This window comes from Oncorhynchus nerka, linkage group LG28 (genome assembly GCF_034236695.1).
Source record: "Oncorhynchus nerka isolate Pitt River linkage group LG28, Oner_Uvic_2.0, whole genome shotgun sequence".
NCBI classification, from domain to species: Eukaryota; Metazoa; Chordata; class Actinopteri; order Salmoniformes; family Salmonidae; genus Oncorhynchus; species Oncorhynchus nerka.
Window position 1 is genome coordinate 896,888 of NC_088423.1, and position 26,253 is coordinate 923,140.

Here is a 26,253-nt window from a genome sequence, read left to right on the forward strand (position 1 = left end):
CAGCATTGTCTGTCACCAGTGCAAATGCCTTCTGTGGTCCAAGGTCATTGATGACTGCCTTCAGCTCATCTGCAGTGTGGAGATGTGTGTGTGTTGTCCATTGTGTCTGTGCTCTTGTAGAATACTGGTTGAGGGGTGGAGATGATGTAGTTAATTATTCCTTGCCCACGAACATTCAACCACCCATTAGAGATGATTGGAATACAGTCTGCGTTCTCTATGATTTGCTTGACTTTCACTTGAACTCTGCACCCAGCAAATGAGTAGATAAAGCATGTCTGGTTGGATGGGTGTATGCTGGGGGAATAACATTCAGAAATCTCTTCCAACACACATTGCCTGTAAGCATCAGACGTGATCCAGTTGCATACACAGCTTGAGCAAGACATTCGTCAGCATTTCTCTGTCTACATTTCTCCATTGAGTCCAAAAAACTTCTAATTCCAGGAGGACCATGAGCTGTTGCTATCGTTTAAGGTGTCTGATTCATCATTTTCACATCGAATCGAAGTAGAGGGACTTTTGTCACAGGCTGCTTGTTGTGAGTGTAGCCAATGTGAAATGGCTAGCTAGTTAGCGGTGGTGCACACTAGTTGTGTTTCAATCAGTGACATCACTTGCTCTGAGACCTTGAAGTAGTGGTTCCCCTTGCTCTGCAAGGGCCGCGGCTTTTGTGGAGCGATGGGTAACGATGCTTCGAGGGTGACTGTTGACGTGTGCAGAGCGTCCCTGGTTCGCACCCAGGTCGGGGCGAGGGGAAGGACGTAAAGTCTATACTGTTACATTGGTGCCGTGACCCGGATCACTGGTTGCTGCGGAAAGAGGAGGAGGTCAAAAGGGGGGCGACTGTAGCCGATGTGAAATGGCTAGCTAGTTAGCGGTGGTGCGCGCTAGTGGTGCTCCAATCGGTGATGTCACTTGCTCTGAGACCTTGAAGTAGTGGTTCCCCTTGCTCTGCAAGGGCCGCGGCTTTTGTGGACTCAACTCAACTCATCTTCAAAACACTCTCCTGCAACCCGCCTCACCAATTTATATTTATAAATAAGTATTATTTACCTCAAATCTGCAATCCTCCAAGAAGTTAACCAGAAACTCCAAGAAGCTAGCCAGAAACTAGCCAGAAGCTAGCCAGGAGCTAGCCCAGAAGCTAATCCAGAAGCTAATCCAGAAGCTAGTTCAGAAGCTAGTTCAGAAGCTAGTTAGCTTCTTTACTGGCTAATCGTTAGTATTCAGCTAACCACGGTTTGTGGTCATCAGCTATCCTTTAGCTCGAAACTCTATCGCCAGTTTTGTACGGCGCAACGCGGCTCGGAACGGAACATAACGGACCAATTTTTCTCTCCATGTCCCTGGATTTCAACTGCTCTCTGGACATTCATACCCGGATCTCACAGCTAGCTAGCTGCTATCCGTGTGACTATCTGCTTTCGTCGATTCCGGAGCAAACATCAATTACTCCGGAGCTAGCCAGCTCCGTCAATCACTCCTGAGTTCCATCAATCACTCCTGGGCTGCAGTCACCTATCCGGACCCGTTTTACTGTCTACGCGGAGGCCCACCGGGCCTTCACAACTGGACTGCCGACGTTATCTACCCGAAGGAGATCCGGCTGGCTACTCCGTCGCGACGTTACCTGGACGCCCATCTGCGGCCTGCTAACCATTAGCTGTCTTACCGGCTGCTCTCAGAATAGACAATCGGACAATTTATTTATTTGTATTATTATTATGTTTCTTCTTGGGCCTCTATAACTATATCTAATGTTTATTTTATTTATTATTTATTTATTTGTTGTTTATTTTTTTTGTGTGATTTGGATTAATCCCCTCTACCACACGGAACCTCACTAATCTACTGACGGAACGCAAGAGGTGGCTAACAACACACTGGACCCTTTTGATCACTCGACTAAGGACTCGACAATATCTCTCTCTTCATCACTCAATACCTAGGTTTACCTCCACTGTATTCACATCCTACCATACCTTTGTCTGTACATTATACCTTGATGCTATTTTATCGCCCCCAGAAACCTCCTTTTACTCTCTGTTCCAGAGGTTCTAGACGACCAATTCTTATTGCTTTTAGCCACACCCTTATTCTTCTCCTCCTATGTTCCTCTGGCGATGTAGAGGTGAATCCAGGCCCTGCAGTGCCTAGCTCCACTCCTATTCCCCAGGCGCTCTCTTTTGATGACTTCTGTAACCGTAATAGCCTTGGTTTCATGCATGTTAACATTAGAAGCCTCCTCCCTAAGTTTGTTCTATTCACTGCTTTAGCACACTCTGCCAACCCGGATGTTCTAGCTGTGTCTGAATCCTGGCTTAGGAAGACCACCAAAAATTCTGAAATTTTAATTCCAAACTACAACATTTTCAGACAAGAGAACTGCCAAAGGGGGCGGTGTTGCAATCTACTGCAAAGATAGCCTGCAGAGTTCTGTCCTACTATCCAGGTCTGTACCCAAACAATTTGAACTTCTACTTTTAAAAATCCACCTCTCTAAAAACAAGTCTCTCACCGTTGCCGCCTGCTATAGACCACCCTCTGCACCCAGCTGTGCTCTGGACACCATATGTGAACTGATTGTCCCTCCATCTATCTTCAGAGCTCGTGCTGCTAGGCGACCTAAACTGGAACATGCTTAACCACCCAGCCATCCTACAATCTAAACTTGATGCCCTCAATCTCACACAAATTATCAATGAACCTACCAGGTACCCCCCCAAAGCCTTGAACACGGGCACCCTCATAGATATCATCCTAACCAACTTCCCCTCTAAATACACCTCTGCTGTCTTCAACCAAGATCTCAGCGATCACTGCCTCATTGCCTGCATCCGTAATGGGTCAGCGGTCAAACGACCTCCACTCATCACTGTAAAACGCTCCCTGAAACACTTCAGCGAGCAGGCCTTTCTAATCGACCTGGCCGGGGTATCCTGGAAGGATATTTATCTCATCCCGTCAGTAGAGGATGCCTGGATATTTTTTTTAAATGCCTTCCTAACCATCTTAAATAAACATGCCCCATTCAAGAAATTTAGAACCAGGAACAGATATAGCCCATGGTTCTCCCCAGACCTGACTGCCCTTAACCAACACAAAAACATCCTATGGCGTTCTGCATTAGCATCGAACAGCCCCCGTGATATGCAGCTGTTCAGGGAAGCTAGAAACCGTTATTCACAGGCAGTTAGAAAAGCCAAGGCTAGCTTTTTCAAGCAGAAATTTGCTTCCTGCAACACTAACTCAAAAAAGTTCTGGGACACTGTAAAGTCCATGGAGAAAAATAACACCTCCTCCCAGCTGCCCACTGCACTGAAGATAGGAAACACTGTCACCACTGATAAATCCACCATAATTGAGAATTTCAATAAGCATTTTTCTACGGCTGGCCATGCTTTCCACCTGGCTACTCCTACCCCGGTCAACAGCACTGCACCCCCAACAGCAACTCGCCCAAGCCTTCCCCATTTCTCCTTCTCCCAAATCCGTTCAGCTGATGTTCTGAAAGAGCTGAAAAATCTGGACCCCTACAAATCAGCCGGGCTAGACAATCTGGACCCTTTCTTTCTAAAATTATCTGCCGAAATTGTTGCCACCCCTATTACTAGCCTGTTCAACCTCTCTTTCGTGTCGTCTGAGATTCCCAAAGATTGGAAAGCAGCTGCGGTCATCCCCCTCTTCAAAGGGGGGACACTCTTGACCCAAACTGCTATAGACCTATATCTATCCTACCATGCCTTTCTAAGGTCTTCGAAAGCCAAGTCAACAAACAGATTACCGACCATTTGAATCTCACCATACCTTCTCTGCTATGCAATCTGGTTTCAGAGCTGGTCATGGGTGCACCTCAGCCACGCTCAAGGTCCTAAACGATATCTTAACCGCCATCGATAAGAAACATTACTGTGCAGCCGTATTCATTGATCTGGCCAAGGCTTTCGACTCTGTCAATCACAACATCCTCATCGGCAGACTCGACAGCCTTGGTTTCTCAAATGATTGCCTCGCCTGGTTCACCAACTACTTCTCTGATAGATTTCAGTGTGTCAAATCGGAGGGTCTGCTGTCCGGACCTCTGGCAGTCTCTATGGGGGTGCCACAGGGTTCAATTCTTGGACCAACTCTCTGCTCTATATACATCAATGAGGTCGCTCTTGCTGCTGGTGAGTCTCTGATCCACCTCTACGCAGACGACACCATTCTGTATACTTCCGGCCCTTCTTTGGACACTGTGTTAACAACCCTCCAGGCAAGCTTCAATGCCATACAACTCTCCTTCCGTGGCCTCCAATTGCTCTTAAATACAAGTAAAACTAAATGCATGCTCTTCAACCGATCGCTACCTGCACCTACCCGCCTGTCCAACATCACTACTCTGGACGGCTCTGACTTAGAATACGTGGACAACTACATATACTTAGCTGTCTGGTTGGACTGTAAACTCTCCTTCCAGACCCACATCAAACATCTCCAATCCAAAATTAAATCTAGAATTGGCTTCCTATTTCGCAACAAAGCATCCTTCACTCATGCTGCCAAACATACCCTTGTAAAACTGACCATCCTACCAATCCTCGACTTTGGCGATGTCATTTACAAAATAGCCTCCAATACCCTACTCAACAAATTGGATGCAGTCTATCACAGTGCAATCCGTTTTGTCACCAAAGCCCCATATACTACCCACCATTGCGACCTGTACGCTCTCGTTGGCTGGCCCTCGCTTCATACTCGTCGCCAAACCCACTGGCTCCATGTCATCTACAAGACCCTGCTAGGTAAAGTCCCCCCTTATCTCAGCTCGCTGGTCACCATAGCATCTCCCACCTGTAGCACACGCTCCAGCAGGTATATCTCTCTAGTCACCCCCAAAACCAATTCTTTCTTTGGCCGCCTCTCCTTCCAGTTCTCTGCTGCCAATGACTGGAACGAACTACAAAAATCTCTGAAACTGGAAACACTTATCTCCCTCACTAGCTTTAAGCACCAACTGTCAGAGCAGATCACAGATTACTGCACCTGTACATAGCCCACCTATAATTTAGCCCAAACAACTACCTCTTTCCCAACTGTATTTAATTAATTTATTTATTTTGCTCCTTTGCACCCCATTATTTTTATTTCTACTTTGCACATTCTTCCATTGCAAAACTACCATTCCAGTGTTTTACTTGCTATATTGTATTTACTTTGCCACCATGGCCTTTTTTGCCTTTACCTCCCTTCTCTCCTCATTTGCTCACGTTGTATACAGACTTGTTTATACTGTATTATTGACTGTATGTTTGTTTTACTCCATGTGTAACTCTGTGTCGTTGTATCTGTCGAACTGCTTTGCTTTATCTTGGCCAGGTCGCAATTGTAAATGAGAACTTGTTCTCAACTTGCCTACCTGGTTAAATAAAGGTGAAATAAAAATGGGTAATGATGCTTTGAGGGTGACTGTTGACGTGTGCAGAGCGTCCCTGGTTCGCACCCAGGTCGGGGCGAGGGGACGGACGTAAAGTCTATACTGTTACATGAGCATTGAGGGAACTTTATGCAGATGATGCCAGATGATTCTGCATCTTTCTTGCATTCTTCACATGATTTGGCACAGCATTTGCAATTGTACACAGCTTTTCCTTCTACATTAGCTGCAGTGAAATGTCTCCACACATCAGATAGTACCCGTGGTATTTTCCTGTAAAGATGAGGGGAAAAAATGAGTAAAAAAAACAGAGTCTGTTCAGCAAATTTCTGCCTTGCTGGAGCTGCCCTGTTCAACTCTAAGTGCTGTTATTTTGAAGTGGAAACATCTAGGAGCAACAATGTCTCAGCCTCGAAATGGTAGGCCACACAAGCTCACATCATGAGACCGTTGAGTGCTGAAGCGTGTAAAAATTGTCTGTCCTCAGTTGTAACACTCACTACCAAGTTCCAAACTGCCTCTGGAAACAACCGTTTGTCGGGAGCTTCATTAAATGGGTTTCCATGGCCCGCAGCAATGTTCAACATCTAGTGGAAAGCCTTCCTAGAAGAGTAGAGGCTGTTATAGCAGCAAAGGGGAGACCATGCTTTTGGAATGAGATGTTCAACGAGCAGGTGTACATACTTTTGGTCATGTAGTGTACTTTCATTCCAACCTTTTTCAATCCCAAGATATTCGTTAATACCGGCACTGAACACAATGGGAGCCATCTTCAAACCCCACTAAGCCTCTAATCCAAATGTTGTCAATGCTAGCACGTACATGTAAGATCCCATAGCAAATGCTAGCTAAATGCTAATTCGTGCACTGCAAACTTTTTATGCAGTCTGAAATATTTGCAGGACAGCCATCCCAGCTCAGTTATGCAAGTAACAAAAAAAAATGCTACTCACCGTTTGCTGCAAAATAAATATTAGACAGCAAGGCTCTTGATCCAGGAGGGGTTATTTTATTGGTCACATTTTGCATGACACTAAACACTACATATGCAAACCAAATACAAAACTGCGGAGCATTTAGAACATATTATACAGTTAACTTAATAGTTGTAAGATATCTTGCTGGCAAACATTTCACTGTGAATTCCATACTGTAACTACACCCACCACCTGGTGTGTGCTGCACAACAGTGAGTGACTCAAGGCCCTGGTCTCGTGTAGTTGTGTGCTTGTAGTTGTGTGCTTGTAAAAGAACACCAATTTCCTGGGGACTACCGTAAGCTTCATAATGAAAAAAGTGACCGGTGAAATGATCTCCTAACGTATTGCACAAGTTGCCTACAGGTATTACTTAAGTATCCAATTTGTAAGTCGCTCTGGATAAGAGCGTCTGCTAAATGACTTAAATGTAAATGTAAATCTACAAATATTCACATTTATTTGAAAAAAAATCGAAATAGTTTTGAAGGTATTGGAAAAACAATCCTGTGGCTATTTGCAAATACCCCGGTATACAGTGTGTGTTTGTATGTACAGTATACCACCCATGCCTATTAGGGACATTGGTCTATTGCAGAGGGTGGAGAATTCCCACCAGATGTATCAGAAATGTGTGAATGTTATTCAATGAAGAAGAAGAAAAAAAAATGTAGAGATTGAGTTTATTAAAAGTTATGGAGCTACTTTACAACCTGCGTGGGAGTTTCTTTCCTTGAATAACAAACACCTAAAGGTAGTGATGCGCTGATATTACATTTTTGGCCGATATACGATACCGATATTTACAATTTTAGCGGCCTTTTACGCATTCTAGTACAGTTAAATAGTTAACCCATACATGGACACAGAGGCCTAAGGCACTGTATTTCAATGCAAGAGGTGTCACTACAGTCCCTGGTTTGAATCCAGACAGTATCACATCCGGCCGTGGTTGGGAGTCCTATAATGTGGCGCACAATTGGCCCAGCGTCGTCTGGGCCGTCATTGTAAGTAAGAATTTGTTCTTAACTGACTTGCTAGTTAAATAAAGGTTACACACACCACACTGACCAAAAATGTATTTTATTGGCATTTACGCATGTCCCCATTACCAGTAAAACATAACAAAACCTACTATAGAACACCATTTGGATCTTTGCGTGTAAAATAACACTATTTGATGTGTCAGACAAGCGTGTTCACCAAACAGGACCTGAATATGACTGCACGTCACAATAATTTTACGTGTTCATTAAGTTAAAATAACCCTAATTTATAAAACAGTCCTCATTTGATTAATGCTGGTCAGACCCATCTATGTGAAGCTAGCCACAATACTTTGCGGTTAGCCTTCAAAATAAAAGTATGACATTGACAGTGAGGCAAATTAATACAAATAGTAGAATTATGCCATAATTGAATAGATCATGCTAAATGAGGTTGGAATGTTGTTTATATAAATAATTTGTTATTTTGACATCTGTTGAAATCACACTAGATGTATTACACCTTAGAATTGCATTGGGGGCTTTCTTATTTCACTGTACAGCCTTACCTATGGATTGTGGATCAATGACATAGGGTATCAGTCTACTCAGTGACACCCAGAGAATATTAGCGTCATAGCTATTATTGCGGGACTCTGAAATAACTGTGAATTGAGCCACATTTATTGTCAACCTATGTGTATTGAACACCATTCCAGAGGAAAAACAATACTGCGTGGATGCTTTGGAGTCTGATAACTCTGAGGATGACATTGGTAAAAAATATCTTACCCCCTTTTATTGATCCCCAATCCTTAGGTAAAGCTGTACGGTGCAATATGAATGTCTGTACACACAATAGGCTGACTGGGGAGGTGTTTTCACACAGTCACAGTCCTGCGATAATAGCCACAATGCTAATATTTGCTTAAACTCTTCACAGTTGTGTTCTGTGGGTGTCAACAAGTACACTGATATTTCATTGCTTAACATACCAACCTTGTTTAACTTAATCTATTTCTGTTACCCTGGAGGTCCACTTCTCTGTGGTGTAGTGAGCAGTCAGTCACGTAGCTTTCTGTTACCCTGGAGGTCCACTCCTCTGTGGTGTAGTGAGCAGTCAGTCACGTAGCTTTCTGTTACCCTGGAGGTCCACTTCTCTGTGGTGTAGTGAACAGTCACAGTCACGTAGCTTTCTGTTACCCTGGAGGTCCACTCCTCTGTGGTGTAGTGAGCAGTCAGTCACGTAGCTTTCTGTTACCCTGGAGGTCCACTTCTCTGTGGTGTAGTGAACAGTCACAGTCACGTAGCTTTCTGTTACCCTGGAGGTCCACTCCTCTGTGGTGTAGTGAGCAGTCACAGTCACGTAGCTTTCCGTTGCCCTGGAGGTCCACTCCTCTGTGGTGTAGCGAACAGTCACGTAGCTTTCTGTTACCCTGGAGGTCCACTCCTCTGTGGTGTAGCGAACAGTCACGTAGCTTTCCGTTGCCCTGGAGGTCCACTCCTCTGTGGTGTAGCGAACAGTCACGTAGCTTTCCATTGCCCTGGAGGTCCACCCGTCTGTGCTGAGGGCAACAGAGGATGCCTTGGATAATTCGTTGACAATTCTAATATTTTCCTGTTCATAAAGATCATGATCTTCATACTGAAGTGGGTGCGGCAGGGGATTTCGTAGCGTGACTCAAGCACTTTCACCATATTTTGAAACCCTTTGTTTTCCACAACAGAGTATGGCCTCATGTCTGCAGTGATAAACATCCCAATAGATTTGGTGATGGCTTTAGCCCGGTCTGATTCTGCAGCAAAGGGCTGCTTAAATGTCGCGGTGAGAAGTTGTTGTCTCTTGGCTGTGTTGGCTCCTGTCACTGACACACCAGAGTGACGACGCTTTAAATGTGTGGCCATGCTCGATGTATTTCCATGATCATACGGCTTTCTTGTGGCACAACGCCTGCACACCGTAATGGTGTTGTCCACCACCCTTCTTCCATCATCATATTTGACAGGGAAGCCAAAATGCTCCCATACATGAGACTTAAATGAAGCGGGAGGCTTTTCCAGTTGTTCAGCTCCTCTGTTAGCCATGGCTGTCACAGCTGTTTTTTCTTAGCTTTTTGCAACAGTTTTCAGCTGTGCTAACATAATTGCAAAAGGCTTTTCTAATGATCAATTAGCCTTTTTAAAGTTATAAACTTGGATTAGCTATCACAACGTACCATTGGAACACAGGAGTGAGGGTTGCTGATAATGGGCCTCTGTACGCCTATGTAGGTATTCCGTTAAAAGCCGTTTCCAGCTGCAATAGTCATTTACAACATTAACAATGTCTACACTGTAGGCACTGACACTGTAGACATCTGACCAATTTTATGTTATTTTAATTGACAAAAAAATTACTTTTCCTTCAAAAACAAGGACATTTCTAAGTGACCCTGAATTTTTGAACAGTAGCATATATGGAAATGTAAAAAAATATATATATATATATTTCCATTCGGGCAGATTAACTCTATTCTTGTGAAACTTTCTTTTTTATTTCTTTTTTATTTGTCCTGGACAAGAGGACAAGCGTTAATGTCGAGGCCCGTCTGGTTTGTGTTCATGCATCTCTGTGGCTGTGCCCTAAAGATTATTTTCTTGTAGGTACATACGGCTGTACGGCAGGAAGTTCAGCAAGGAGGACCATGTGCTGTTCATCAAGCTGCTGTACGAGTTGATCACCATCGACAAGCTGGAGATCAGTATGATGCAAGGCCTAGCCCGGCTACTCATCAACCTCCTCAAGTAAGACCATGGGTTACACAGTCACGCATGTAAACACACTCACATTGACAAGCTGGAGATCAGTATGATGTAAGGCCTAGCCCGGCTACTCATCAACCTCCTCAAGTAAGACCATGGGTTACACAGTCACGCATGTAAACACAGTCACATTGACAAGCTGGAGATCAGTATGATGTAAGGCCTAGCCCGGCTACTCATCAACCTCCTCAAGTAAGACCATGGGTTACACAGTCACGCATGTAAACACACTCACATTGACAAGCTGGAGATCAGTATGATGTAAGGCCTAGCCCGGCTACTCATCAACCTCCTCAAGTAAGACCATGGGTTACACAGTCACGCATGTAAACACAGTCACATTGACAAGCTGGAGATCAGTATGATGTAAGGCCTAGCCCGGCTACTCATCAACCTCCTCAAGTAAGACCATGGGTTACACAGTCACGCATGCAAACACAGTCACATTGACAAGCTGGAGATCAGTATGATGTAAGGCCTAGCCCGGCTACTCATCAACCTCCTCAAGTAAGACCATGGGTTACACAGTCACGCATGTAAACACAGTCACATTGACAAGCTGGAGATCAGTATGATGTAAGGCCTAGCCCGGCTACTCATCAACCTCCTCAAGTAAGACCATGGGTTACACAGTCACGCATGTAAACACAGTCACATTGACAAGCTGGAGATCAGTATGATGTAAGGCCTAGCCCGGCTACTCATCAACCTCCTCAAGTAAGACCATGGGTTACACAGTCACGCATGTAAACACACTCACATTGACAAGCTGGAGATCAGTATGATGTAAGGCCTAGCCCGGCTACTCATCAACCTCCTCAAGTAAGACCATGGGTTACACAGTCACGCATGTAAACACACTCACATTGACAAGCTGGAGATCAGTATGATGTAAGGCCTAGCCCGGCTACTCATCAACCTCCTCAAGTAAGACCATGGGTTACACAGTCACGCATGTAAACACACTCACATTGACAAGCTGGAGATCAGTATGATGTAAGGCCTAGCCCGGCTACTCATCAACCTCCTCAAGTAAGACCATGGGTTACACAGTCACGCATGCAAACACACTCACATTGACAAGCTGGAGATCAGTATGATGTAAGGCCTAGCCCGGCTACTCATCAACCTCCTCAAGTAAGACCATGGGTTACACAGTCACGCATGTAAACACACTCACATTGACAAGCTGGAGATCAGTATGATGTAAGGCCTAGCCCGGCTACTCATCAACCTCCTCAAGTAAGACCATGGGTTACACAGTCACGCATGCAAACACACTCACATTGACAAGCTGGAGATCAGTATGATGTAAGGCCTAGCCCGGCTACTCATCAACCTCCTCAAGTAAGACCATGGGTTACACAGTCACGCATGCAAACACACTCACATTGACAAGCTGGAGATCAGTATGATGTAAGGCCTAGCCCGGCTACTCATCAACCTCCTCAAGTAAGACCATGGGTTACACAGTCACGCATGCAAACACACTCACATTGACAAGCTGGAGATCAGTATGATGTAAGGCCTAGCCCGGCTACTCATCAACCTCCTCAAGTAAGACCATGGGTTACACAGTCACGCATGCAAACACACTCACATTGACAAGCTGGAGATCAGTATGATGTAAGGCCTAGCCCGGCTACTCATCAACCTCCTCAAGTAAGACCATGGGTTACACAGTCACGCATGTAAACACACTCACATTGACAAGCTGGAGATCAGTATGATGTAAGGCCTAGCCCGGCTACTCATCAACCTCCTCAAGTAAGACCATGGGTTACACAGTCACGCATGTAAACACACTCACATTGACAAGCTGGAGATCAGTATGATGTAAGGCCTAGCCCGGCTACTCATCAACCTCCTCAAGTAAGACCATGGGTTACACAGTCACGCATGCAAACACACTCACATTGACAAGCTGGAGATCAGTATGATGTAAGGCCTAGCCTGGCTACTCATCAACCTCCTCAAGTAAGACCATGGGTTACACAGTCACGCATGCAAACACACTCACATTGACAAGCTGGAGATCAGTATGATGTAAGGCCTAGCCCGGCTACTCATCAACCTCCTCAAGTAAGACCATGGGTTACACAGTCACGCATGTAAACACACTCACATTGACAAGCTGGAGATCAGTATGATGCAAGGCCTAGCCCGGCTACTCATCAACCTCCTCAAGTAAGACCATGGGTTACACAGTCACGCATGTAAACACACTCACATTGACAAGCTGGAGATCAGTATGATGTAAGGCCTAGCCCGGCTACTCATCAACCTCCTCAAGTAAGACCATGGGTTACACAGTCACGCATGTAAACACACTCACATTGACAAGCTGGAGATCAGTATGATGTAAGGCCTAGCCCGGCTACTCATCAACCTCCTCAAGTAAGACCATGGGTTACACAGTCACGCATGTAAACACACTCACATTGACAAGCTGGAGATCAGTATGATGCAAGGCCTAGCCCGGCTACTCATCAACCTCCTCAAGTAAGACCATGGGTTACACAGTCACGCATGTAAACACACTCACATTGACAAGCTGGAGATCAGTATGATGTAAGGCCTAGCCCGGCTACTCATCAACCTCCTCAAGTAAGACCATGGGTTACACAGTCACGCATGTAAACACACTCACATTGACAAGCTGGAGATCAGTATGATGTAAGGCCTAGCCCGGCTACTCATCAACCTCCTCAAGTAAGACCATGGGTTACACAGTCACGCATGTAAACACACTCACATTGACAAGCTGGAGATCAGTATGATGTAAGGCCTAGCCCGGCTACTCATCAACCTCCTCAAGTAAGACCATGGGTTACACAGTCACGCATGCAAACACACTCACATTGACAAGCTGGAGATCAGTATGATGTAAGGCCTAGCCCGGCTACTCATCAACCTCCTCAAGTAAGACCATGGGTTACACAGTCACGCATGTAAACACACTCACATTGACAAGCTGGAGATCAGTATGATGTAAGGCCTAGCCCGGCTACTCATCAACCTCCTCAAGTAAGACCATGGGTTACACAGTCACGCATGTAAACACACTCACATTGACAAGCTGGAGATCAGTATGATGTAAGGCCTAGCCCGGCTACTCATCAACCTCCTCAAGTAAGACCATGGGTTACACAGTCACGCATGCAAACACACTCACATTGACAAGCTGGAGATCAGTATGATGTAAGGCCTAGCCCGGCTACTCATCAACCTCCTCAAGTAAGACCATGGGTTACACAGTCACGCATGTAAACACACTCACATTGACAAGCTGGAGATCAGTATGATGCAAGGCCTAGCCCGGCTACTCATCAACCTCCTCAAGTAAGACCATGGGTTACACAGTCACGCATGCAAACACACTCACATTGACAAGCTGGAGATCAGTATGATGCAAGGCCTAGCCCGGCTACTCATCAACCTCCTCAAGTAAGACCATGGGTTACACAGTCACGCATGCAAACACACTCACATTGACAAGCTGGAGATCAGTATGATGTAAGGCCTAGCCCGGCTACTCATCAACCTCCTCAAGTAAGACCATGGGTTACACAGTCACGCATGCAAACACACTCACATTGACAAGCTGGAGATCAGTATGATGTAAGGCCTAGCCCGGCTACTCATCAACCTCCTCAAGTAAGACCATGGGTTACACAGTCACGCATGTAAACACACTCACATTGACAAGCTGGAGATCAGTATGATGTAAGGCCTAGCCCGGCTACTCATCAACCTCCTCAAGTAAGACCATGGGTTACACAGTCACGCATGTAAACACACTCACATTGACAAGCTGGAGATCAGTATGATGTAAGGCCTAGCCCGGCTACTCATCAACCTCCTCAAGTAAGACCATGGGTTACACAGTCACGCATGTAAACACACTCACATTGACAAGCTGGAGATCAGTATGATGTAAGGCCTAGCCCGGCTACTCATCAACCTCCTCAAGTAAGACCATGGGTTACACAGTCACGCATGCAAACACACTCACATTGACAAGCTGGAGATCAGTATGATGCAAGGCCTAGCCCGGCTACTCATCAACCTCCTCAAGTAAGACCATGGGTTACACAGTCACGCATGTAAACACACTCACATTGACAAGCTGGAGATCAGTATGATGTAAGGCCTAGCCCGGCTACTCATCAACCTCCTCAAGTAAGACCATGGGTTACACAGTCACGCATGTAAACACACTCACATTGACAAGCTGGAGATCAGTATGATGTAAGGCCTAGCCCGGCTACTCATCAACCTCCTCAAGTAAGACCATGGGTTACACAGTCACGCATGTAAACACACTCACATTGACAAGCTGGAGATCAGTATGATGTAAGGCCTAGCCCGGCTACTCATCAACCTCCTCAAGTAAGACCATGGGTTACACAGTCACGCATGTAAACACACTCACATTGACAAGCTGGAGATCAGTATGATGTAAGGCCTAGCCCGGCTACTCATCAACCTCCTCAAGTAAGACCATGGGTTACACAGTCACGCATGCAAACACACTCACATTGACAAGCTGGAGATCAGTATGATGCAAGGCCTAGCCTGGCTACTCATCAACCTCCTCAAGTAAGACCATGGGTTACACAGTCACGCATGCAAACACACTCACATCGACAAGCTGGAGATCAGTATGATGTAAGGCCTAGCCCGGCTACTCATCAACCTCCTCAAGTAAGACCATGGGTTACACAGTCACGCATGCAAACACACTCACATTGACAAGCTGGAGATCAGTATGATGTAAGGCCTAGCCCGGCTACTCATCAACCTCCTCAAGTAAGACCATGGGTTACACAGTCACGCATGCAAACACACTCACATTGACAAGCTGGAGATCAGTATGATGCAAGGCCTAGCCCGGCTACTCATCAACCTCCTCAAGTAAGACCATGGGTTACACAGTCACGCATGTAAACACACTCACATTGACAAGCTGGAGATCAGTATGATGTAAGGCCTAGCCCGGCTACTCATCAACCTCCTCAAGTAAGACCATGGGTTACACAGTCACGCATGTAAACACACTCACATTGACAAGCTGGAGATCAGTATGATGTAAGGCCTAGCCCGGCTACTCATCAACCTCCTCAAGTAAGACCATGGGTTACACAGTCACGCATGTAAACACACTCACATTGACAAGCTGGAGATCAGTATGATGCAAGGCCTAGCCCGGCTACTCATCAACCTCCTCAAGTAAGACCATGGGTTACACAGTCACGCATGCAAACACACTCACATTGACAAGCTGGAGATCAGTATGATGTAAGGCCTAGCCTGGCTACTCATCAACCTCCTCAAGTAAGACCATGGGTTACACAGTCACGCATGTAAACACACTCACATTGACAAGCTGGAGATCAGTATGATGCAAGGCCTAGCCCGGCTACTCATCAACCTCCTCAAGTAAGACCATGGGTTACACAGTCACGCATGTAAACACACTCACATTGACAAGCTGGAGATCAGTATGATGTAAGGCCTAGCCCGGCTACTCATCAACCTCCTCAAGTAAGACCATGGGTTACACAGTCACGCATGTAAACACACTCACATTGACAAGCTGGAGATCAGTATGATGTAAGGCCTAGCCCGGCTACTCATCAACCTCCTCAAGTAAGACCATGGGTTACACAGTCACGCATGTAAACACACTCACATTGACAAGCTGGAGATCAGTATGATGCAAGGCCTAGCCCGGCTACTCATCAACCTCCTCAAGTAAGACCATGGGTTACACAGTCACGCATGTAAACACACTCACATTGACAAGCTGGAGATCAGTATGATGCAAGGCCTAGCCCGGCTACTCATCAACCTCCTCAAGTAAGACCATGGGTTACACAGTCACGCATGCAAACACACTCACATTGACAAGCTGGAGATCAGTATGATGTAAGGCCTAGCCCGGCTACTCATCAACCTCCTCAAGTAAGACCATGGGTTACACAGTCACGCATGTAAACACACTCACATTGACAAGCTGGAGATCAGTATGATGTAAGGCCTAGCCCGGCTACTCATCAACCTCCTCAAGTAAGACCATGGGTTACACAGTCACGCATGCAAACACACTCACATTGACAAGCTGGAGATCAGTATGATGCAAGGCCTAGCCCGGCTACTCATCAACCTCCTCAAGTAAGACCATGGGTTACACAGTCACGCATGTAAACACACTCACATTGACAAGCTGGAGATCAGTATGATGTAAGGCCTAGCCCGGCTACTCATCAACCTCCTCAAGTAAGACCATGGGTTACACAGTCACGCATGTAAACACACTCACATTGACAAGCTGGAGATCAGTATGATGTAAGGCCTAGCCCGGCTACTCATCAACCTCCTCAAGTAAGACCATGGGTTACACAGTCACGCATGTAAACACACTCACATTGACAAGCTGGAGATCAGTATGATGTAAGGCCTAGCCCGGCTACTCATCAACCTCCTCAAGTAAGACCATGGGTTACACAGTCACGCATGTAAACACACTCACATTGACAAGCTGGAGATCAGTATGATGCAAGGCCTAGCCCGGCTACTCATCAACCTCCTCAAGTAAGACCATGGGTTACACAGTCACGCATGCAAACACACTCACATTGACAAGCTGGAGATCAGTATGATGCAAGGCCTAGCCCGGCTACTCATCAACCTCCTCAAGTAAGACCATGGGTTACACAGTCACGCATGTAAACACACTCACATTGACAAGCTGGAGATCAGTATGATGTAAGGCCTAGCCCGGCTACTCATCAACCTCCTCAAGTAAGACCATGGGTTACACAGTCACGCATGCAAACACACTCACATTGACAAGCTGGAGATCAGTATGATGTAAGGCCTAGCCCGGCTACTCATCAACCTCCTCAAGTAAGACCATGGGTTACACAGTCACGCATGTAAACACACTCACATTGACAAGCTGGAGATCAGTATGATGCAAGGCCTAGCCCGGCTACTCATCAACCTCCTCAAGTAAGACCATGGGTTACACAGTCACGCATGTAAACACACTCACATTGACAAGCTGGAGATCAGTATGATGTAAGGCCTAGCCCGGCTACTCATCAACCTCCTCAAGTAAGACCATGGGTTACACAGTCACGCATGTAAACACACTCACATTGACAAGCTGGAGATCAGTATGATGTAAGGCCTAGCCCGGCTACTCATCAACCTCCTCAAGTAAGACCATGGGTTACACAGTCACGCATGTAAACACACTCACATTGACAAGCTGGAGATCAGTATGATGCAAGGCCTAGCCCGGCTACTCATCAACCTCCTCAAGTAAGACCATGGGTTACACAGTCACGCATGCAAACACACTCACATTGACAAGCTGGAGATCAGTATGATGTAAGGCCTAGCCTGGCTACTCATCAACCTCCTCAAGTAAGACCATGGGTTACACAGTCACGCATGTAAACACACTCACATTGACAAGCTGGAGATCAGTATGATGTAAGGCCTAGCCCGGCTACTCATCAACCTCCTCAAGTAAGACCATGGGTTACACAGTCACGCATGTAAACACACTCACATTGACAAGCTGGAGATCAGTATGATGTAAGGCCTAGCCCGGCTACTCATCAACCTCCTCAAGTAAGACCATGGGTTACACAGTCACGCATGCAAACACACTCACATTGACAAGCTGGAGATCAGTATGATGCAAGGCCTAGCCCGGCTACTCATCAACCTCCTCAAGTAAGACCATGGGTTACACAGTCACGCATGTAAACACACTCACATTGACAAGCTGGAGATCAGTATGATGTAAGGCCTAGCCCGGCTACTCATCAACCTCCTCAAGTAAGACCATGGGTTACACAGTCACGCATGCAAACACACTCACATTGACAAGCTGGAGATCAGTATGATGCAAGGCCTAGCCCGGCTACTCATCAACCTCCTCAAGTAAGACCATGGGTTACACAGTCACGCATGTAAACACACTCACATTGACAAGCTGGAGATCAGTATGATGTAAGGCCTAGCCCGGCTACTCATCAACCTCCTCAAGTAAGACCATGGGTTACACAGTCACGCATGTAAACACACTCACATTGACAAGCTGGAGATCAGTATGATGTAAGGCCTAGCCCGGCTACTCATCAACCTCCTCAAGTAAGACCATGGGTTACACAGTCACGCATGTAAACACACTCACATTGACAAGCTGGAGATCAGTATGATGCAAGGCCTAGCCCGGCTACTCATCAACCTCCTCAAGTAAGACCATGGGTTACACAGTCACGCATGTAAACACACTCACATTGACAAGCTGGAGATCAGTATGATGCAAGGCCTAGCCCGGCTACTCATCAACCTCCTCAAGTAAGACCATGGGTTACACAGTCACGCATGCAAACACACTCACATTGACAAGCTGGAGATCAGTATGATGTAAGGCCTAGCCCGGCTACTCATCAACCTCCTCAAGTAAGACCATGGGTTACACAGTCACGCATGTAAACACACTCACATTGACAAGCTGGAGATCAGTATGATGTAAGGCCTAGCCCGGCTACTCATCAACCTCCTCAAGTAAGACCATGGGTTACACAGTCACGCATGCAAACACACTCACATTGACAAGCTGGAGATCAGTATGATGTAAGGCCTAGCCCGGCTACTCATCAACCTCCTCAAGTAAGACCATGGGTTACACAGTCACGCATGTAAACACACTCACATTGACAAGCTGGAGATCAGTATGATGTAAGGCCTAGCCCGGCTACTCATCAACCTCCTCAAGTAAGACCATGGGTTACACAGTCACGCATGCAAACACACTCACATTGACAAGCTGGAGATCAGTATGATGCAAGGCCTAGCCCGGCTACTCATCAACCTCCTCAAGACCATGGGTTACACAGTCACACATGTAAACACACTCACATTGACAAGCTGGAGATCAGTATGATGCAAGGCCTAGCCCGGCTACTCATCAACCTCCTCAAGTAAGACCATGGGTTACACAGTCACACATGTAAACACACTCACATTGACAAGCTGGAGATCAGTATGATGCAAGGCCTAGCCCGGCTACTCATCAACCTCCTCAAGTAAGACCATGGGTTACACAGTCACGCATGCAAACACACTCACATTGACAAGCTGGAGATCAGTATGATGTAAGGCCTAGCCCGGCTACTCATCAACCTCCTCAAGTAAGACCATGGGTTACACAGTCACGCATGTAAACACACTCACATTGACAAGCTGGAGATCAGTATGATGCAAGGCCTAGCCCGGCTACTCATCAACCTCCTCAAGTAAGACCATGGGTTACACAGTCACGCATGCAAACACACTCACATTGACAAGCTGGAGATCAGTATGATGCAAGGCCTAGCCCGGCTACTCATCAACCTCCTCAAGTAAGACCATGGGTTACACAGTCACGCATGCAAACACACTCACATTGACAAGCTGGAGATCAGTATGATGCAAGGCCTAGCCCGGCTACTCATCAACCTCCTCAAGTAAGACCATGGGTTACACAGTCACGCATGTAAACACACTCACATTGACAAGCTGGAGATCAGTATGATGCAAGGCCTAGCCCGGCTACTCTGGATCAGTATGATGTAAGGCCTACTATCAACCTCCTCAAGTAAGACCATGGGTTACACAGTCACGCATGTAAACACACTCACATTGACAAGCTGGAGATCAGTATGATGTAAGGCCTAGCCCGGCTACTCATCAACCTCCTCAAGTAAGACCATGGGTTACACAGTCACGCATGTAAACACACTCACATTGACAAGCTGGAGATCAGTATGATGTAAGGCCTAGCCCGGCTACTCATCAACCTCCTCAAGTAAGACCATGGGTTACACAGTCACGCATGCAAACACACTCACATTGACAAGCTGGAGATCAGTATGATGTAAGGCCTAGCCCGGCTACTCATCAACCTCCTCAAGTAAGACCATGGGTTACACAGTCACGCATGTAAACACACTCACATTGACAAGCTGGAGATCAGTATGATGCAAGGCCTAGCCCGGCTACTCATCAACCTCCTCAAGTAAGACCATGGGTTACACAGTCACGCATGTAAACACACTCACATTGACAAGCTGGAGATCAGTATGATGTAAGGCCTAGCCCGGCTACTCATCAACCTCCTCAAGTAAGACCATGGGTTACACAGTCACGCATGCAAACACACTCACATTGACAAGCTGGAGATCAGTATGATGTAAGGCCTAGCCCGGCTACTCATCAACCTCCTCAAGTAAGACCATGGGTTACACAGTCACGCATGTAAACACACTCACATTGACAAGCTGGAGATCAGTATGATGTAAGGCCTAGCCCGGCTACTCATCAACCTCCTCAAGTAAGACCATGGGTTACACAGTCACGCATGTAAACACACTCACATTGACAAGCTGGAGATCAGTATGATGCAAGGCCTAGCCCGGCTACTCATCAACCTCCTCAAGTAAGACCATGGGTTACACAGTCACACATGCAAACACACTCACATTGACAAGCTGGAGATCAGTATGATGCAAGGCCTAGCCCGGCTACTCATCAACCTCCTCAAGTAAGACCATGGGTTACACAGTCACGCATGCAAACACACTCACATTGACAAGCTGGAGATCAGTATGATGTAAGGCCTAGCCCGGCTACTCATCAACCTCCTCAAGTAAGACCATGGGTTACACAGTCACGCATGCAAACACACTCACATTGACAAGCTGGAGATCAGTATGATGCAAGGCCTAGCCCGGCTACTCATCAACCTCCTCAAGTAAGACCATGGGTTACACAGTCACGCATGTAAACACACTCACATTGACAAGCTGGAGATCAGTATGATGTAAGGCCTAGCCCGGCTACTCATCAACCTCCTCAAGTAAGACCATGGGTTACACAGTCACGCATGTAAACACACTCACATTGACAAGCTGGAGATCAGCGTGAAAGCTGGTCCTTCTGCTCATCAACCTCCTAATGTAAGCAACACACACACACACACCCATCAACAATCTTGAGACCAGTATGATGCAATGCTTCGTCCACCTCATCAGTTAATGTCACATAATGTCACTCGAATCAGCCTTTGATCATGTCCGGCACCTGCTCGCCTGTCCAGCATCACTACTCTGTACGGTTCTGACTTAGAATACGTGGACAACTACAAATACCTAGGTGTCTGGTTAGACTGTAAACTCTCCTTCCAGACTCAAATTAAGCATCTCCAATCCAAAATTAAATCTAGAATTGGCTTCCTATATCGCAACAAAGCATCCTTCACTCATGCTGCCAAACATACCCTCGTAAAACTGACCATCCTACCGATCCTCAACTTCGGTGATGTCATCTATAAAATAGCCTCCAACACTCTACTCAACAAACTGGATGCAGTCTATCACAGTGCCATCTGTTTTGTCACCAAAGCCCCATACACTACCCACCATTGCGACCTGTACGCTCTCGTTGGTTGGCCCTCGCTTCATACGCGTCGCCAAACCCACTGGCTACAGGTTATCTACAAGTCTCTGCTAGGTAAAGCCCCGCCTTATCTCAGCTCACTAGTCACGATAGCAGCACCCACTCGTAGCACACACTCCAGCAGGTACAGTGGGGCAAAAAAGTATTTAGTCAGCCACCAATTGTGCAAGTTCTCCCACTTAAAAAGATGAGAGGCCTGTAATTTTCATCATAGGTACACTTCAACTATGACCGATAAATGAGGGAAAAAAATCCAGAAAATCACATTGTAGGATTTTTAATGAATTTACACTGCACCTGTACATAGCCCATCTATCTACCTACCTCATCCCCATACAGTATTTATTTATTTATTTATCTTGCTCCTTTGCACCCCAGTATCTCTACTTGCACATTCATCTTCTGCACATCTACCATTCCAGTGTTTAATTGCTATATTGTAATTACTTTGCCACCATTGCCTATTTATTGCCTTAACACCCTTATCTTACCTCATTTGCACTCACTGTATATAGACTTTTTGTTTTCTTTTGTTCTACTGTATTATTGACCATAGCAGCACCCACTATTTATTCCATGTGTAACTCTGTGTTGTATGTCGAATTGCAATGCTTTATCTTGGCCAGGTCACAGTTGCAAATGAGAACTTGTTCTCAACTAGCCTACCTGGTTAAATAAAGATGAAATAAATAAAAAATCTGCTTCTTTTCGGGTCTATTGTTTCTCTCCTAATTGTATGAGAATCTTGAGTGTGACTCATGTTTCACAGTTGAAATACTCTCCATAAATTGAACCCTCTGACCACATAATTGCGTGAGAAGCTTTTTGAGGCAAGGGTGACATGATTTTTTCAATTAAGTCTTTAACATATTTTACCCCACCTACTCTATTTCTAACAGAAAAACAGAGTTGCTGTCGCGTGAGGACCTGGAGTTGCCTTGGAGACCACTGTACGAGCTGCAAGACAGGATCCTCTACTCAAAGACCGAACACCTGGGCCTCAACTGGTTCCCCAAGTATGTCCCTCTTCTCTTTTACCAGAATGGTTAAAAACATGCTGTCTTTTTTTTAAAGAACTCCACATATTGAAACCAACCCATCCATTATAGGTTCTTCCCATTTTGAGCCTTCCCTCTATAAGCAGGAAGGTGGTGGGGCCCCGCTTCTACGTTTGTGTTTGTTACGGAGCTCACTTCCTAATCTCTAGTGGTGGTATAAATGAATTTATTGTGAAATGTAGCTGTCTTTGTGTCAGTTAATCCGTTGGAGGTTTGTTGGTACTGCCTACTGCCACGGTTCTGGCTAATACAGTTCCACACCGTTCATTCAGTTTCCCTTTGCCTCCTTGATGCATCCTTTCATAAGGCGTCAGCATGCTTCAGTTTGGCTGGCTGCTAGCTGAAGCTGTCTGGGCGACCCAAACGAGTAGCTTGCGGACTCCCTTAAGACATTCGCTTGAAAAAACAACTTATCGAAGTCCAAAACTAACAAAAACGTCACAATGTTATGATAATATATGCACAACCTCTTCCAGACTGTTTTGGCTGGGAAGTATGCTGATGCCTTTACATGTGAAGATTGTTATCCCTGCCCATTTTTGTAGGCTAGGCTCATTTCTGAAAGTTGTCAAATCTGTACCAACACACCCCCAGGTTGCATATAGCCAAGGACCCCCATCCCACCCCTTTTCTCCCAGCAAGCAGTGCGAGGTGCTCTTGTATAGTGCTATGGAAACATTGTGTTACAACAAAGCCTTGCTAGCACATAATGGGCTTTCACAAAGGGAAGCAAGTTACCCGGTTTATTGATACTATGATATGAATAAAGGAGCAGTGAAAAAACTAAACAAATGAGAAAATGTGTAATGACGCTGTGGTACAAAAAAAGGTGTTAGAATTTGATATTGAAATGGATTGGCTTTTCATAGTGTGAATCTGAATGTGTTTTTATGCCTTTGTTTCCTCTCACATTCAGTTCTCTACGGCCTCGTGCTTCCTCTAAACACGTAATGATAAAATTGTTTCAGAGGTGGTAAGGACAACGCTTCTCTTTTGTGATAAAAAATAAAATGTATTTCATCCTTTTATTCAGGCACTCTTTGGTTTTTATTTGTCTATGTTGCATGTTGAAAACCAAAAAGCACACTGGACACCCCCACGCAGCTGGTTTGACATAAAATCAACTACAAATCAACCTAAAACCAAAAAGCAATGTTAACATTTCACTCATATTGGAGACTGTCGCACTGCATCTAACTGGACTATATCCCCCATACCCATTCTTTGTCAAGTCCCATATGATTTGGTGGTTTGACCTGCTTTGTCAGCACTAGAGGTTTTGCAGCAGTACCCACTAGAGTAGGCCACAAGAATTGTTTTACAAGAATACATTCTGAATTCACCTGTTTAAAAACGGCCATGATGGACAACTTTTTCGTGATGCTGAAGATCACAGATTTGTGCAACAACAAAGAAAATGCTTCCTTATAATGCACATTGTTAGAGAAAAGTTTCAAATTTGGCCTAAATCACGCTACCAGATAATACATTTTACCTTGTTTCTTTGCACTGATCTGTGCTCTTTTGTGCCACAACTGTTGTCCCATATTTCTGAGTGAGAGTCATGGTAAGGGTAGTTTGAAGCTCTTGTATCTTGTTCCTCCTGGTATACTGGTATAAGATGGGGGTGATTATCACATGTTTCACCCAAGTATTCAAAAGGTCATTGGGTTTGGGGTTCCCCAGGGTTGAGTGTTGGAGCTGTTGGTGTTCTGGTCATGCTACTTTGTATTTGTAATTCAGAGCATGAGTTTGGGGATTGTCAGTGTGGTCAGTCTGTGGGAAGTAGACCTATAAGAGAACTATAGTTGGGTCCCAAAAATCTCTCCTTCCTCCTGAAGTGTGCACTCTTTCACTACTCTGTACAAATGTATAAACATTTGTGAACAAGTGCACATTTCTGGAGAAAAAAAAGAGATTGGGCTATTGGGACGCACCCCAACTCACTCAAGCCGTGAGTTGAAAAGCCAGGAGCCCTTGGCAGAAGTCGCTCATCTGTATAGTTCCTATTAGTCTATTGAATTAAAGCAATGCAGTACGGTTGATTTGAAAGAGACTTGAACGAGTTTGAGTTTAGTGCGTGGTTGAATGGGATATACGAGGCAGTTACAACGCATGACTGAGCTCGGTGTGTGAGTGGTGGAAAGGCAGGGTGTTTGAGTGATGGTAGGAGGTTTGAGGGTGTTTGAGCTCAGGTTGTGCGGGTGATGGTAGGAGGTTTGAGGGTGTTTGAGCTCAGGTTGTGTGGGTGATGGTAGGAGGTTTGAGGGTGTGTGAGTGATGGCAGGAGGTTTGAGGGTGTCTGAGCTCAGGTTGTGTGAGTGGGGGCAAGGCAGGGGGATTGAGGGTGTTTGAACTCAGGGTGTGTGAGTGGCGGGAAGGCAGTGAGATTGAGGGTGTTTGAACTCAGGGTGTGTGATTGGTGTGAAGGCAGGGGGATTGAGGGTGTGTGATGGCAGGAGGTTTGAGGGTGTTTGAGCTCAGGTTATGTGATTGGCGTGAAGGCAGGGGGATTGAGGGTGTTTGAGCTCAGGTTATGTGATTGGCATGAAGGCAGGGAGATTGAGGGTGTTTGAACTCAGGGTGTGTGAGTGGCGGGAAGGCAGTGAGATTGAGGGTGTTTGAGCTCAGGGTGTGTGATTGGCGGGAAGGCAGGGGGATTGAGGGTGTTTGAACTCAGGGTGTGTGAGTGGCGGGAAGGCAGTGAGATTGAGGGTGTTTGAGCTCAGGGTGTGTGATTGGTGTGAAGGCAGGGGGATTGAGGGTGTTTGAGCTCAGGTTGTGTGAGTGGGGGCAAGGCAGGGGGATTGAGGGTGTTTGAGCTCAGGTTATGTGATTGGCGTGAAGGCAGGGGGATTGAGGGTGTTTGAGCTCAGGTTATGTGATTGGCGTGAAGGCAGGGAGATTGAGGGTGTTTGAACTCAGGGTGTGTGAGTGGCGGGAAGGCAGTGAGATTGAGGGTGTTTGAGCTCAGGGTGTGTGATTGGCGGGAAGGCAGGGGGATTGAGGGTGTTTGAACTCAGGGTGTGTGAGTGGCGGGAAGGCAGTGAGATTGAGGGTGTTTGAGCTCAGGGTGTGTGATTGGTGTGAAGGCAGGGGGATTGAGGGTGTTTGAGCTCAGGGTGTGTGATTGGTGTGAAGGCAGGGGGATTGAGGGTGTTTGAGCTCAGGGTGTGTGAGTGGCGGGAAGGCATGGGGATTGAGGGTGTTTGAGCTCAACGGCTGCGGTTATATTGGTCTCAGATAAATCTTTTGACACTTATATGACACTGAGTTGAGTGACCAACCTTTTCAAGCTGTTCATAATGATGGTAACATTCAGAAATAGGCCCAACCGTTACCAAACCAAAGCCTGTAACAGCAGTCAGCAATACTACAGTGTAGCCTGGTGTTGGTTGTATTATTTAGGCAACAAACGGAAGAAAATTGACTGAATGGGAGGGACTACTTGAAGTTGTCCAATAAGAAACGTTAATTTCTGTTTTTTT

General features: G+C 45.9%; 1 protein-coding gene across 1 annotated transcript in view; it reads left to right on the top strand.

Annotated features, from left to right (window-relative positions):
- Positions 1 to 9,629: 9,629 nt before the first annotated feature.
- The window catches only part of LOC115124774 (proteasome activator complex subunit 4B-like), a 94,941-nt gene continuing 78,317 nt past the window's right edge, over positions 9,630 to 26,253 (top strand). The window contains 4 exon segments of the mRNA XM_065013212.1: positions 9,630 to 9,649; positions 10,026 to 10,166; positions 22,607 to 22,723; positions 23,682 to 23,738. Of these exon segments, the coding sequence (XP_064869284.1) occupies positions 9,630 to 9,649; positions 10,026 to 10,166; positions 22,607 to 22,723; positions 23,682 to 23,738 (335 nt within the window).